Below are 16664 nucleotides of genomic sequence, written 5' to 3'. Positions count from 1 at the left end.
CTGTTCTGTAAATGTAAAGCTGCATAATCATAGCCCTTCTGGAACTCTCTGCTGTCTCTTATGAGCTACTCTAATGCCCACACTTCATTTAATCACAGCTTGGCTGGGATAGCAAAGGCCGTTCACACTGCTATGCTGAACCTCTGTGTTTGGTGTAAAGCAGCTCTTACTGTGGTCTGTCTTCTCTAGCAGCACGTGCCTCATTCTCCATTCACACAACACGGCTGCTCTCACAGGACCTGCATATCAGAGAACATTCCAAACACAACCATGCTGCTCAGAACAAAGGAGCAGCATTTACACCCAGGAGATCCCATTTGCACTCAACACCAATACAGCCACCTTCATAAAGTCTTTCTTACAGTCGAGTAAGAAAATACCCACTGAACCTGTGCATGATTTGATATTTAGGTTAATACTCATTATCTGGGTTAATAGTAGTCAATGGTATTTGATAAATCCACTATGTGTAATACTAGGCCTAATAACGATAATCTTTATGGAACACTGAAGTGCTCGAATTGAAAACTGTATGCTTAAGCCTTTACAGTCAGTTTCTGAACCCCAAGCTATAAAATATAAAAACTAGAAAATAAACAAAAAATTCCTATTGTTTAAATAAATAAATATATTTGAATTCACATATGATTTTATGTACGACTGTAGACGTCTAAAATTTTTAAGGAAATATGGTCTAAGCTGAGGAGTACAGGCTCCAAAAGAGAATCATTTATTTCCATCTATCACTGATCAGTACTTTACAGAGTTTTACATTTGGTGCATGAAGCTCATTGTGTCATACAGTATGTAAATAATACATACGATGCACAAATTTACAAAAATAAAAAAGTAAAGAATTGTATAAAACATACAGAGATATAGGTGCTCCAAATTAGAAAACATTCCCAGTTTCCAAGAAATCCTATTTTCAAGATGTTTGTCCTGATATATTTAAATATTCTGTTTTATGAAAATGCTTTCTGTTCCCACACCAAACAAAAGCTTTAAAAAAATTCAAACTACATCCAATTAAATAACATACTGATGTTAAGCATTAGTTTGTGGTCATGGGATGGAATAAGGTGTGACTAAAAAGGCAACACAAAATGAGATTAGCTGTGCTGAACCAATACAGAGCCACATAAGTCTGTGCAACATGCTTCAATTAAAGGACACTCTCATTCTGTGCATAATAAAATTTACTTCAAATTCAATTTAATGCAGGGTTGTGACTGCTGCTGACTCTGAACCTCTAACTCGGAGTCTGTGTTTGTAAATCAGCATCTAGTGTCTATGTTGGAGGTTACATGCTAAATTCCTAGTTAACTTAATTATCAATAAATAAGATATATCATGTTGATAAATAGGTTGTGGTGTAATGTAAATGCTAAATCCTGTAGGAACTGGTAACTACTTCTGGATATTGAGCAGAATGAAAAATTCACTTAAGAAGTAACTTTGAAACAACAGATGAGACTCCTTGTATGTACATGTATATATCTATATCTATATACACACACACACACACATACATACATACATATATATATATATACATACATACATACATATATTGTATATATTGTATATATATTGTATATATATATATATATATATATATATATATATATATATATATATATATATATATATATATATATATACAAACTACCAGTCAAAAGTTTAGACACACTCATTCTTTATTTTTATTTTTCCACATTTTAGAATAATAATAAAGTCATCAATACTCTGGAGTAACACAAATAGAACTATGGGAATTATGTAGTTATAAAAAAAACCCCAAAATAATTTAGTATTTTAGCATCTTCAAAGTAGACCCCCTTTTTGCCTAGAATTTCCAGAGATGTATTCTTGGCATTTTTTCCAACCGATTTCTTGAGGAATTCCCCTGAGATGCTTTTTAAACAGTATTAAAGGAGTTCCCACCTATGCTGGATTCTTATTGGCTGCTTTTCTGAATATTTCACTCCAAGTCATCCATTAAAAAAAAAAAAAAAATGTAAATAAAATGTTAGTTTTCTAATGAAAGAAATGAATATTTTGGCACAATTATATTTTTGTCTGCAACACTGATTTCAAACATTTAATCACACACCTTCAGATCAAAAGATCAAAGAGAAACATTTCAGTCGAGTGTCTCCAAACTTTTGACTGGTAATGTATGTATATGTGTGTGTGTGTGTGTGTGTGTGTGTGTGAATCTCTCTCTCTCTCTCTCTCTCTATATATATATATATATACACACACACACACACACACACACACACACACACACACACAATTCTTAATTATTTTCTGTTATTTGTTCATATATTAACATGCCAACAAAAGTGCAAAACACATTTTCATGGCTTTTGCATATCTATATAGTTATATCACCAAGGCAATTGTTAAATGCTTTATCATGGGGAATTTCCTAGAATATGCAGACTGGGCAAAATGTGAAAATGTCACATGTCAGCCTTTGCTGCATTAATTTAAGAACCAACCATCAGTTGGCTTTTAACAATTGTTACTGAATCATTAAATGTAAGAGGCAATCATGTTCAAATGTGCAATACAGGCCATGCAACACTGGTTTAACAGGCGAAGAGGAGTTGAAGAGCATACAAATAAGGTTTTCATGTTCATAAATGGGATTTTCTTGATAAGGGTAAACTTGTATACATGATTGGAAAGGTCATGTCAAGTAACTTATTACTCAATACACAGACAGGTGATAAATTAAAGGGAAAAAATCTGCAAGTATTTGGAACTGTACTGAAGGGATGAACACCATTCTTCCAAAATATATTGGTGTTTTGATGATGGTGGTGGAGAGCAGTGTAAACGTAACTCCACAATCTCCCATTTGTGTTCAACTGGGTTTAAATCCGGTGACTGCAAAGGATTAACATATGATTTAAATCATTTTCATACTCAAACCGTTTAGTGAGCCCTCATGCTGGAGGAGACCACTCACATCAAGATAGAAATGATTCACCATAGGATAAATGTGATCAGCCAGAATAGGATTGTATTGATTTGTAATGGCACATATAAAGGGGACAATAGACATGAACCATGCCGGCAAAACGTAACAAAAACACAACCAGTGTTTAATCCTTTAACTTGTCACCTGTCTGTAGAAATAGGTTTTTAGTGACTTTATATACATTTGTATTAACATATTATTAGATGTTCACCACATTACTGACTACAGTTAAGTCTAATTATTAGTATGCACATTTAGATAACATCATATGTAGTGTTATAGCAATAATCACATTTTTCACTTCCAGAAGCAGATAGCATGGCTCAGTGCAGCGCCACGCCATTATTTCCTGTAATGACTGAACCTCAAGCTGCTCTACTGGGCTACAACAGCACACCTTTGCAACCCTTACCCTTGAATAAGGCAAGGTTTGTTCTATTTGCGATAAAAGTAACCAGTTGGACACATTTGATATAAAATATACTATGATGTGACTGACACCCATGAGTCAGGTCAGTATAAAAGAGCATGCCCCTTTAACACAATTAATGTTCCATGGAGCTTAAATAAGGGCACATTCATATGAAATCAAAGAATCATGTCATTAAATGAAAAAACCTAAAATGTTGCTCCAAACAAGGCATTTTAAAAATAATAACAATAGGCCATACTTAAACTCTGCAGTTCACTACAGACCAATCAATATTTAAAAGCCTTTAATGTAGGCCCCATTAAGGTTCCTATATCTGTTATCGGCAATAACACTAAGGACAGCAGTGTCTGGCTCGTGAAAGAACCACAGTCAATGACGATACTGATCTGATTTGTGTCTGGGAATGTCAGACGGAGGTGACTGGCGATCCAGTTGGAGTTTCCTCCTTTAGGTCAATGTCCAGCTCAGTGTTGACCCGAGCCAACTCTATGACCTGACGTCGAGGCGTAGGCGGTGGGAGGGTGGGGGACTGGAGAATGTCTGCATACCTCTGGCTGGATCTCGTCTCCCGCTGGAGAACTTTACTCAGCAGAGGCTTCAGAAGCCCAATGGTGGGCTGACTCCTGTGCGAATCTCCCTGAAATGGGCCATAGGACTCTGTAGTCGAGGGTAAATTTTTAAGAACTAGGTTTAAAATTCCAGTAACAGTCATATCTTCTGGACAAAGGGCCCATAGTAAGTCCAGGTAGGGGTCCAGGTCTCTGTGCTGGGACACCTCACTAAGCAGTGTGGTGAAGATCTCCTTATTGAGAAGAGGGCTTTGACGGCTGTACCTCTCGGCCACCTGGGTAACACGGTCCCACTGGCCTTGTCCTATGAGCATGCGAAGAGCTTGCATTACTGCATTAGGCCGCTGGCTACACAAAAGCAGCTCCACCTCCAAGTCTTGGCAGGCACTTTTACAGGGAAGGACAGCAAGAGCCCGTTTATATAAAGGTAGGCTCTCAGAGTTCTCCTTTCCAAAATTCCAGGAAGACGTAGATGAAGAGCTGGACTGCTGCTGTGCCAGCTCCAGAAAGCTGGGAAGCCAGCTGGGCTGGAATTTAAAGATGGACTGACACAGCAACTCGAAGACTGGCAACGTACCATTGGCTGGGGTGTTTTTCTGCTTACTATTGTAGTAATTAGGTGTTGTTTGGACAGTGCTTAGAACAATCTTCCATAATTCAGCAGGAGCTTTGGTAGATAAAGAGCCCTCGCCGTTGCATCGGAGTTGGAGTACAGCCTGTACGGCTTGCCAGGTCTCGGTAGGGAATAGTTGGAACATACTATTCAGATATTGTAGGTTTTCCCTATCGATTTCAGAGCTGAGAAGTCTGCAGAGTTCCTGCTGAACCAGAGTCTCACAATAACTATGTAGATGTTTTTCTGAGGCTTTCACCACTGATGCCTTAATGTCCTCCAGGGCAATGAGACTCTTCAGCTCAGAGTCAAGACAGCTTAACAGTTTCTCATGTCCTGAAGAATCCTTCCTCGTCGTTTTTGTCTTACTGTTGCCCAAGTAATCCCTGATGATGTCTGCCATTGCGATAGGTGCCTGAAACATCCCACCCTTCTTGAGTTTTTCAGCTGTTAGCTGTGTGCTGCTAAGACTTCTCTGTTGGTAATATTTACACGCCTCCTCAAACACAGCCTCAACCAAGACAGCACCCAAGTTAATATTCTCTAAATGAGCACTTGATGGTTTGGCTTTTGCTTCGATCTCCTTCTGGATTACCTTATATAACCCAGCCTCTGAGAACATCTGTGGGGAATAACTATCCAAACAGTTCACAAAGAGGAGGCCCTCCCCTTTTAAAGGGATCCTCTCCAACTCCACGCCACACTTAATGTCGATTAGGTACATCATTCTGCCTATTGTTAGTGCAATGACATCGTCATACATGTTTAGGCTGTTTTGAGTCCCGCATGTAGTAAGGCAGTTGTCAGGCAGTTTATAAATCTGCCGCAGAACTCCATCTCTTTGCATAATGCAAATCCACCCCGAGCTGAGGAGGAGCAGGATATCCCCATATCCAATAGGACTAAAACCATAGATGTCAGGCGGGGTAATGGTGGACAGATAGCCGATGCAATCAGTGACCAATCCCTTAAAGTCAAACTGTTTATTTGGATTGGAATTTTTGATAAGGACAGTCCCATAACTGGCACTGTGGACCTTATAGACATCATTCTGAGGGGACCAGGACAAAAACACTTTTGTAACACTTGTGCAAGAGTCTTCCTTTATATTTGGTAACAAATATACAACATCTCCAGTACTGATAAGCGAATAATGAGGATTATTGTGCAGTGCAGTTTTCACTCCACCCAAGGAGATACCTCGTTCGTCTACATCAAAAGTCCTTTTACAGATGCAGTATGTGAAGTTACGGCGATCCGCACTGGAGACCGAAGAGCTCTCTGAAGGAGGTCTCTGCTCACACCATATGATGAAATTCTGACTGAGGCACACAGAAACGATTTTGGCTCTGGGGCTGTTACAGAGATCCACAGTCTGAAGCAAGCTCCATCCACATTTCTTCTCGGAGAATTTCCATAATTCAGCTTTGCCATTCTCAAATATTATTCCAAGCAGAAGCACTCCATCCTCTGAGTCGTTTAGTCTGAAATAAAGTAGGTCTACTATGGAGACATTCCGTGTCAGAACTAAATCCAGATGTTCCTCGCACTGTACTAGGTGGGCTCTTTGGTATCTGTCATGGGTCATGAGACCAGTTCTCGGAGCTTGCTGGATAATGTGGATGTGTCGCCCATCTGGACTAATGCGGATATTAGACAAGCAGCTTTTTGAAGAATGTTTCGCATAAGACTGCTTTAAAAAGTCTTTCAGTTCTTTACCTCTTGTAAAATCGCCGAAATCTGTCACCTGCTCCAAAACATGCTGCGTCATATTAGCTGAAGGCGAGGAAATCCCGGACTAGGACGCAAAATAGAGCAGGTAGTCGATGACAGTTACTTCACTTTATGGCAGCGGCGCAGCATATCTGTCTTCCGTCGTTTCATCGCTTCCATTATAGTTCACAGTGAGCGGATGCCAATGTGTTCAGAAATAATTCTAATCCGAAAAAGCCTGTCTTTTCCTACGTTTAACAACTCAACCCTTTCTGCTCGCCACTTGACATCACGAGTTTGTTAATTTCCGGAATAAAACGCGAGTCCTTTCCTGTAGGAGGAGTCAAAACGGAAGCTTACCGACGGCCTGTTCGCTGTATTTTCACGCCGCTGTTCGATTCCAGAAAATCGACTCCTCGAGAGATAGTCGACTCCTTGTGAATCTGATTCGTGGTGTTGTTCCACCCTATACTCTTTCTCTTTTCAACGTCTGAGCCGAATACATTTCACTCTCGGTTCTTGATTGCCTAGACGTGGCTGACTATAAGAAGTGCCACACACATCCTTTTGTTAAAGTGACGCATTATAAATTGAAAATGTTTATTTTTAAAGCACCGCAAGATATTAGTATCAGTTTCATTGTACAGGCGCGTGCTCTTTTGAACCACAGGGCGCGATAGGGTTTATTCAGTGCCTTCAGTTTTGGTACAGACAATCTTATAGGATCTTATAAATCTTGTACATCTTAGGTAAACAAAGCACTTGTAAACAATTTCATTTTATTGGGCACATCTGTTCACCATTTTTATTTTTATTTTTTACAGATAAATCTAGAAATGAAACATTTATGTTGACTTTACATTCATATACTGGTTAAAATAAATCTAAATAAATGAATTATATACACCCCTGAAATCGTTCTTTCCTTTGTCAGAGTGCAAAAAGAGTACTACTTAGTACCGACAGGGAATTCGGGGTGTTCATGTACAACTGTTCAGATCGAAAACCCGTATTTACGACATTTATCTCGCTAGCACACCAAGGTAACATAAGTCCACTGGTCCACAAGCTAAATTCCATTAGGTTAAGCCCTATGTAGTGCACGTAGATAGGGAGTGTGTGACTGTTTGGTATTCAGCCACGCATGCAAATCGGAAATAAGTCTACTTCCGTGTTTATTTTCGCGCGAAGCCATTCCTATAGTAGTTGGAACTGGTAACCTGCAGGTTGTGTGAGTATAGTTAGCTACTGTTCATGGAACTATGATGTAAATAATGGTAGTGATGTAGAATGAATGGTTTTGTAATGCTGTGATATAGGTTTTAAATGCGTTGTTTGAGAAATGCGTTTGTTTATAGCTAGCTCGCAGCGCAGACGCCAGCAGTAATGATTTCACATAATTAGCAATAGCTTAAACTCTACAAGGAATCTGATGTAAGGGCAGCTAGCGTTTAAAAGCCCAAAACTAGTAACCGACATGTCTCTTTTTAGAGTCATTCTAAATATTTTAAGATGCACAGTATAGACAATTCAATATACATACGAACAATAGCCTTGGCTTAAGTACAGAAAGAACAATTGCTGCAGTTATTAATATCTATGAAGCACTCGAGAGTTACAGTTTCTTTTTTATTGGTCTTTCCACTCCTGTAAACACTTTGGTAAACATTCACTATATTTATCACAATATTTATGTTGACTTCCAGAGTTCCAGCAAAAGAAGGACGTTTTTAAATATTGAAATATACTACTCTACAAATATATTTTTCTGTGCAATGTATACCTTTTTTGTCAACTCAACTTCATTTAAATCTTTCAGTGGTGGTACTGGCGCTTTAAATCAGCACGAGTAGCATGGGGGGAAATTAGACTCGATTCCAGAACTCCCGCTTCACTGCTGCAGCCCGGTGCAAACTGTTAGCAGTGCAGAGTTTAAGAGATTACAAACTGCAGTTTTGTCATCATTCCACACAAAAGACATAATCTTTACAGACAGAACGAATTCAATGTGTTATCCTACCCTCTTTTGATTAACAGGATATAATCGGCCCTGATCAACAGATGTTTTAGGCCGATGGCCAATACCGTGAAAAATGGGCTTTATAATAATCTGTATTGGCCGATACATTGGTGCATCTTACTTGGAAGTGGTCAGAGTGAAATAAGTACTGATGATACATGCAGTATCACTGGGAAGTGGACTGAGGTGTAATTTTTTAAAAAATTATATTGTGATGTACAGCGTTATTCAAATTAAAATGAGAACACAAAAAGGACAAAGCACCAAAATAATAAATATTTTAGTAAGTGTTATGGCTCCCAAAATCTCATCGTAATATCATATAGCAAACTGTTTGCGCACAAAACTCAATCAGTTGAAACTGGCTCTGAATATCTCCGAGTACTTTCTTCATTGTAAATGGCAGGACGTGTGATAAGCATGGTCCCTGCTCCATACTTTATTGATATAATAACACATATACCCATCTGGTTTTATTTGTAATGACCTGCAAATCATATTGTCTGTGTAGTTTTTTTTATTAGTTTTTTTAAATGATTTGTATATGTATATTTTACTTGTGATTTATTTTTCTCTTTATTCCATTTAAGGAACAATTTGCAGAAGTGTAACCTCAAATTGAAATACCTCCACGGTTTCAAAGAGGGCCTTGTTGAAGATGTCCGAGTCGAGACGAAGGGCCAGCCGAGGCAGTCAGGAGGAGGCTGCTGGTCATGGTAATGGAGTGGGTGGACGCAGTAGACCAGACAGATCAACAGACACGGGTGAAGATGATGAAGGTGCAGGTCCATCAGGGATCCATGAGGAAGATGACGACCCTGCACGGCGACGGGAGATCAGAAGCCAATACAGGGATCTCATCAACTCTGTTCAACGTGAGTTTCAGCTTTTTCAGTTTCAGGGCTTTTCAATAGTATAATATTATCTTGAAATTATTATTAAGTTCAAATAGAAATTATTATTATTAATAAGTATTCATCTGATTTTTTTGCTTGCAGAAAACCGTGAGGACATGCTGAATCCTGCCAACAATAAGCTGTTTGATGTGTTAGAGGAGGCCAACAAACTGTTTGCTAATGGTAATATATGCACTTTTACTCGGTTAGAATGTTGTGACATTGTGTCTCAGCTCTGTAAGTGTATTTTTATTTAAAAAAAATCATCCGCTTCAGTTCATATTCTGATTGTGGTTTGGCCACTTCCCCACAGTCAGGCAGGCTCGAGAGGCTGCGCTGGATGCACAGCTGCTTGTCTTAGCCACAGACCTGGGGAGAGAAAAGGCCAGCCAGCTGCATGCTGAGGGCTCAGCGTTTGACCCGTCTGCGTTTGCAGAGCATTTGGTGAGTTATTGTTTGTTTAGATTTTCAGAACACATAACCTAGCAATTTGGGTTAAATTAAACCATTTTTATGCAAACCCAGTTATCCTTCATGGGTTTCAATCGCTTAGAAGAGGAGGAGGATGGTGATGCTGGTTTGGATGGGTATATGCCTCCAGATGCCTGGCACCGGCTTTCCAAAAGAGCACAACATTGCTTCAAAACAGCCCCTTCATTCCACTATATGTGAGTTTCCTAAAATTAATTTGTTTATTTATTTATTTATTTAAGTCAGTCACTATGAATAGTAGATTTCCCCACTATTTACTGAAAGTGAGAAATAGATTTTTTTTTTTTTTTAACTTGATTTCGTTCTTCGAGGTTTGGCTCGTTTTTGGCTGAACCACCACCACCACGGCAGCGGGTCGAGAGACAAAGGAAAGCTCCCAGCAAAGAAGCAAAACGAATCATGCCCACTCAGGTCTGATTTATTTTGTGTGTGCTTCACTGCTTTGAATGCTTTTGATCAAAGCAAAGCTATATTTTAAAATGTCTTTTCACATCACAGCTAAAGAAAATGGAAGAATCACATCAGGAAGCTACAGAGAAAGAGGTGGAGAGGATTTTGGGGTGCCTTCAGAGTTACTTTGCTGATGACCGTTAGTTAATATTTTTGTTGTTTATCGTTGGCAGATATTGAAGATTGAAAATCAGTCCCTCCAGGATTTTGCAATCACAGAAATGAACGCAAGATCAAGCAAACTCTGCAATCTTCGGAGGAGCTTTAAATTGTTCGAAATTGTTCAAAATTCCCAGAGATTTGGGTCAAAATGCGTCATGTGACGTCATCACAACGCACATTCAGCAAATGCCCTCTTCGATTCACGTACGTCGAACATGAGTGCACTTAAAAGGTCTTATTTACCAACACACTTCACTGTGATAGACCGTGCAAAACAATTTTGTGCGATTACAATTTTGCGAATTCAAGTAATTTTCTGCACAAAAAATTCTGCAAGTTGCATCACAAAAAAAAAAGTGTGAAATCCTGTACGGACTGGAAAATAGTAATGATATCAGAAATCTCCAGGCAGTTTGCAGTTGAAAATGAAGTATTATTCTTTTCAAATCCTTTTCTTTAATTTTCAACAGCACAGTCCCCCATATTGTATTACGAGTTTGTTGTTGACCCTACCTCCTTTTCCCGGACAGTGGAGAATATTTTCCACACCTCGTTTCTTATCAGGGTGAGTGTTTTGGGCATGTTTTATTAGTTTACTATGTCGTGCATGTTGATATTAAATGTACAAGTAGGAACTCTTCCCTACTATGTTCTGATTTCCATATTATAATACTATAGTAGTAGTGGTAGTAATAATAATAGTTAAAAGATATTGCTTAATATTGTACAATCCTTTAAGCATCTAAATCAAAGAAAAACCAAGATAATTTTAAGAAGTATCAGCCTTCGTTAAGCTTGTCTAATAGCTGCTGAACATTTCTTGACCAATGGCGGCCATGTTTTTCAAAATTTGTCATTGTATATGCTGATTGGACCTTGGACAAGGACAATTCTTGCAAGAGTTATTTATCAAGACTGTTGGACTAATGGTTCCACATTTACTCCCAATTTCGTTGGGAGTAATTCTCCTCTTAATTTTTTTCTGTTATAGTGCCATCAACTGGTCACAATCAGTTTTTTTTAGAATAGTCCTCAGATTGAGACTATGTGTAAGTATCCTAAGTTTGGTTAAATAATTTCAAGAGTTCAAGTTTCAAGTTCAAGAGTTATAGCCATTTAAGTAAAAGCGGCCAGGCCCACTTCAACTTTTTGATGTGCCCTGATAAATCAAAACTTCAGCTTTTTGTTTTGATAATTATTGATTTAAGTAGTCCAAAGGAGAAAAAAATACAATTATATATATATATATATATATATATATATATATATATATATATATATATATATATATATATATAAATAAATTATTACATTTGAGAGAAAAAATCTAGGACTGCTTTGCAAAGCTAGGTTTCTGTAATAATCCAAAATATTTAACAAACGATTTGATTGACAGCAGTAGTCCTAGAGGCAAAGTTGTTCAGAATCAGAAGATCTAATGTATGATCCAAAGAATATGTGTATATTTGAAACTTTGAATGATATTCAGTCATTTGCGCACCATTTATACAGCCATTGTCAAGTTTTATTTACTATTAAATCAACTTTTGAAATACAAATACCACTCAAAAATTTACTCTTATTTATTTATTCACAGGATGGACTGGCAAGGATTTATCTAAACAGTAACAAACTTCCTTGTATAGGTAAGATATCTAAAACTTCAGTTTCCTGTTTTTATTTAGGATTTATTTGTGTCTAGAATGATTTATTTTAATTACATTTGCGTGGGGCATGCAAAGGGAGGTATTATGGGGGAAACACACATACAGTAATTTTGCATAAACCTCAAATGCTTCACCCTTCTTTAAAAACACAAGTTGTATCACTGTAGGCTACAGTATTTATGTTGAGTGTTTCCCTATTGTTATATATTTGATCACTTTGCTGTTAATATATGACTTTTAATGCAAAAGAGGATTTTAAAATAACACCACCAAAGAAAGATTAATTCATAACTTCTCCGAAATCATTTGATATTAGAATTGTGATTTTGGACTGTTACATTGAAACTGTAGAGCTTGTTCCTCTTTGCACGTGTGGGTGCGTGTGTGTGTTTTTTGGCCCATATATAATGTAGTCTCTCTCTAGTAATACTTTTATGTTGTATGCCTGTGTGTGTGTGTGTTTCCTTCAGCTCCAGTTGAGGAGGGTGAGTTAGAGCCTGGTGGTGCGAACACCCGTCATCAGTGTGTCGTCTCAATCAGTCCAGCTAGCTGGAGGGTAAGCTCCTGATATCCTGACATGCATATAAGTGCCATTGACCATAATTGATGTGTTATGCTTTAGTTCAACTGGAATTTAGGTGTATGTATGTGTGTATGTATATGTGTATGTGTGTGTGTGTGTGTGTGTGTGTGTATTAAATTTGGTGTGTCACATTAATCACTGTGATGTGAAGCTAATCATACAATTGAAAGGCAGAGAGATTTTCAATGGCAACCTTTGAAAAGTTACAGCACCATAAACCTTGTGCATTTAAACATCTCATAATTGACTGAACTATGCGATTATTCATTTCAGTGAAAGAGTGCATTCTCCATTCTACAAAACACCTTCATAGACATGCTTGTTCTGTCTGGTTTAAAACTATTATATTTAAAAATAAAAATTTGATGCTTTCTCTCTTTAAAAAAAAATGTTCTCTTTGTTTTGCAGGAGATCATCGAGGCCTTTGATATTAAGGAGGCTTTGATTCCCACCCCAAAAGTATTGTCACAGGAAAGCTGATTTTAAAAAAAGAATAATTCATATTGTTTTCATTACTTCACTATTTAGAAAAGGATTTTTAGAATTAATCACAAATTTTAAGTGTATATTATGTATTTAAAATGCACTGAGGGGTTTTATAATGTAAGAAAAGTATATGTTACCATTTTAAATTTGTAAAATAAAGTTACATGGTCTCTGACACCTTGATCATTTTTTTGTGCCCCAGGTCTATAGAATCACTATGTAGACTACAGTTTGTATAAAGTATTTGTCCACAGTCTATGATTAAGTGCTGCCACCTAGTGGAGAAGAACAGTGTGTGTGTGTGTGTGTGTGTGTATGTGTGTATATATATATATATATATATATATATATATATATATATATATATATATATATATATATATATATATATATATATATATATATATATAAAACAAAAAAATGAAATGTGTTGGAAAATATTTAGGCCCCTCCACTCATTGTATGCTTTATTGTAATATAGTTTTAACTTAATATTGATTAAATCGACCTTTTTTGTCCATTAAACTACAAACAATAATCTAAAATGACAAAGCATAATTTTTTTGAAATATATGCAAATTTAGTAAAAATCAAAAACCTACACCTCATTTAGCGAATTATTCAGACCTTTGACTAGGGCACTCCAAACTGAGCTCATGTACATCCTCTTTGCTTTGAATATTGTCTTTTATGTGTGATGTGAAGTGAAAACACTAGAGTTCTTTGAAAACATTGAACTCCAAGTGATGTCTGGTGCAAAGCATGTACTACTCATCAACTGGCTAATACCTACAGTGAAGCATGGTGGTGGCAGTATCATGGGGTACTTCTCAGTGGCAGAGACAGGGATATTAGTAAGAACTGAAGGAAGAATAAATGCAGCCAAATATAGAGAGGCACTTAAAGAAAGCAGCACAGGACCTCAGACTGGAGCAAAGATTCACTTTTCAGCATGCCATTGACCCAAGCATACAGCCAAGTCAGTACTGGAGTGGCTTTGGAATGTGCTTGAGTGATCCAGCAAAAACCCAGACCCTGTAGAACATGGTGATGAGGGCTGAACATGGTAGTTCACAGATGCTTCCCATCCAATCTGATTTGCCAGATAGAATGGGAGAAACTGCTGAAATCCAAGTGTGCAATGTTAGTAGAGTTTTACCCAAAAAGGCTTGAAGATGTAATTGCTCCCAAAGGTGCTTCTATACAGTAGAAGAGAAGGAAGTTTTGATAAATTTTTCATAAATTTAAATTTAAAAAAAATTTTTTTTTAAATAAATCAATCAATTGCTTTGGCATTATGGGTTATTGTGTATATATGTATGACCAGAAAAGTCAATTTAATCCATTTTAAATTAAATATACATAAACATGATGAAGTAAGCACGTTTGCCTTGCATCTCCAGGGTTGGGGGTTCGAATCCTGCCTTCACCCTGTGTGCGCAGAGTTTGCGCAGAGTTTCTCCCCGTGCTTCATGGGTTTCCTCCCCCAGTCCAAAGACGTGCATTGTAGGTTGATTGGCATTTACAAATTATCTGTAGTGTGTGTGTGCGCCCTGCATCCTTGCCTTGTTCCCCGAATTCCCTGGGATAGGATCCAGACTTCCCCGTGACCCTCTGTAGGATAAGCAGTACAGAAAATGGATGGATGTGTGGGCATAATAATGTGTTTAAAAATTGAAAGCCATTGAGTACTTTTCTGAAGCCACTGTACTATATGCAGTCTAGTTTGAGGATACTCCATCTAATTTGTCGGTGGTCAGTCGTTCTGCTTTCTAAATTGTGCATTTTTTTTTTGATGGTTAAGGCAGCATAATTATTATTTTTTTGGCTGTGGTCCCTTTAAAATCTCAGATGTGCTCTCTTTTTACCTCTCCCCATCTCACTCAGCTTCACTCAATCCTGTCCCCATCCTCTTCCTGCTCTGTTAGTGTTTCTGTGGGAAAGAGAGGAGCTTTTTACCCTCACAGTGCTACCATCCACCATTTCTGTGTTACTCCTGAGGAATGCAGGAAAGGAAATCAAAGCGCTCTCTCTTCTCTTTGCATTCTTCAACTGATTTCATTGTTGCACTCTTATATAACACAGCATATAGATGTTTGCCACTCCAGTACTCTGATTAGTGCTGGCGGTGAAGCTTATTAGTCACACACACGCTCACACACTTGCATGCACAAGCCACTAGGGTTTTCTCACTCTTACACATTTGCACTCAGTTCCTCACATGAATCGTAGCCAGCTCTGCGATGCCATCTCTCTGTAGTGGCAATGCAGTTCTGCAGAGACTATTTCTGTAAGCCTTGTAGCGCAGCTGTCACCTCCCCTCAGGAGGACATGGAATACAGGATGGGAAGCTGCATCGGAGTCGCACGCAACCAGGTAACACCTCCATCACTGCCTATGCAACAGCAAGCAACAGATGATGTGGTAGAGAAAGAAACGCAGAGAGAGATGCAAGAGCTCGATGGAATATTGAGGGATGCTTGTGATCGTGACCGTGCAGTGCAGGGTGGTGGGGGGGAGGGGGTGATGTTTGTGCTGGAGTAGAGTGACGTCAGGAAAAGAGGGAAGGAGAGGAATCATGTTATTACTGCCAGTACTGGAGAGATGGAGAGAAGAGCAGGAGAGCACCCCAGAGAGAAGAAGGAAAAGAGGGATGGGCCAAGGGGAAGTGGGGAAAATGGAGCAGTGGAAATGAGTGGATGAGTCCGACAGCACTGTTTTATCTAAGAAGGGATGCTTTAGTATTGTGACTTTAGTGAGATTGATGCATCTGTGGAATGATATCAGAGCACATAAATCTTGCGTAGCAACACGACTGAATGGTTCACACAGATGTGTTTTGGGGAGTGAGCTGGCAGGTGGTGATTAAAAATTTATTTTCTTTTCATGATTACTGTGATTATTAGATAAATTGAGTCAAATATCACCAAGTATAAAAAAAATGTTATCTGTTATTGTTATAGTTACAGTGAACTATTACATTAGTAAAACGATTAAGTATACCCCGTAGAAGTCTATGATGTCGTTCAGTTTGATTTATTTACTACACTTCCTTTTGGCTTAGTTTATCAAGCCATTTTTATTAGTCATATTTTGCATCTTAAATATGTTGTGATCTGGGAAAACCTGTACAATATTGCTGCTGTTTAAGAAATCATTCATATACAGTCAGGTCCATAAGTGTTTGGACAGTGACACGATTGTTTTGTAATTTTGCCTGTCTACAACACCATAATGGAATCGAAATGAAGCAATCAATATGTGATTGAAGTGTAGACTTTCAGTTTTAATTCAAGGGTTTTAACTAAAATATTCCACTGGCAGCCATAAATACCCATACCATAACACTTCCTCTGCATGCTTGGCAGATGATGGCAGTATGCTTTGGATCATGAGCCTTTCCTTTCCTTCTCCACACTCTTCTTTTCACATCATTCTTCAATCACATCTTGATTGCTTCATTTTAAATTCATTGTGGTGGTTTACAGACGCAAAATTATGAAAATGGTGTCGCTGTCCAAATACTTATGGACCTGACTGTATTTCCCCCAAAACAATGTAGAAAGATTTCTACACTGATTTATT

General features: G+C 38.0%; 2 protein-coding genes across 3 annotated transcripts; one reads left to right on the top strand and one right to left on the bottom strand.

Annotated features, from left to right (window-relative positions):
* Positions 1-707: 707 nt before the first annotated feature.
* Positions 708-6700, bottom strand: LOC108263183 (HPS6 biogenesis of lysosomal organelles complex 2 subunit 3). Its single transcript, XM_017463731.3, has one exon. It carries the CDS (start codon positions 6379-6381, stop codon positions 3835-3837), a length of 2547 nt encoding a protein of 848 aa, XP_017319220.1. The 5' UTR covers positions 6382-6700; the 3' UTR covers positions 708-3834.
* A 765-nt stretch (positions 6701-7465) lies between these two features.
* On the top strand, positions 7466-13254 carry nsmce4a (NSE4 homolog A, SMC5-SMC6 complex component). 2 transcript variants are annotated; one of them, XM_017462869.3, is made up of 11 exons: positions 7467-7554; positions 8934-9218; positions 9342-9422; positions 9553-9683; positions 9765-9907; positions 10043-10142; positions 10230-10320; positions 10814-10908; positions 11941-11989; positions 12481-12566; positions 13002-13254. In XM_017462869.3, the coding sequence occupies exons 2-11, from the start codon at positions 9002-9004 to the stop codon at positions 13071-13073; spliced, it is 1065 nt and encodes a 354-aa protein (XP_017318358.1). In that variant the 5' UTR covers positions 7467-7554; positions 8934-9001; the 3' UTR covers positions 13074-13254. The 2 variants fall into 2 exon arrangements, with proteins under 2 accessions (XP_053535711.1, XP_017318358.1); XM_053679736.1 differs by lacking the exons at positions 11941-11989; positions 12481-12566; positions 13002-13254 and adding an exon at positions 10355-10547 and having other exon boundaries at positions 7466-7554; positions 10230-10274.
* Positions 13255-16664: the final 3410 nt, after the last annotated feature.

This window comes from Ictalurus punctatus, chromosome 3 (assembly GCF_001660625.3).
Source record: "Ictalurus punctatus breed USDA103 chromosome 3, Coco_2.0, whole genome shotgun sequence".
NCBI classification, from domain to species: domain Eukaryota; kingdom Metazoa; phylum Chordata; class Actinopteri; order Siluriformes; family Ictaluridae; genus Ictalurus; species Ictalurus punctatus.
Note: the sequence above shows the minus strand (reverse complement) of the source record. Positions and strands in the feature narration are given on the sequence as shown.

Excerpts from the sequence above, each read along its gene's own strand:
- LOC108263183 (XM_017463731.3), bottom strand. The coding sequence starts at position 6,381 with ATGACGCAGCATGTTTTGGAGCAGGTGACAGATTTCGGCGATTTTACA.
- nsmce4a (XM_017462869.3), top strand. The coding sequence starts at position 9,002 with ATGTCCGAGTCGAGACGAAGGGCCAGCCGAGGCAGTCAGGAGGAGGCT. Across the intron at positions 9,684-9,764 it reads CTGCGTTTGCAGAGCATTTG|TTATCCTTCATGGGTTTCAA; the intron begins GTGAGTTATTGT and ends ATGCAAACCCAG. Across the intron at positions 12,567-13,001 it reads TCAGTCCAGCTAGCTGGAGG|GAGATCATCGAGGCCTTTGA; the intron begins GTAAGCTCCTGA and ends TTTGTTTTGCAG.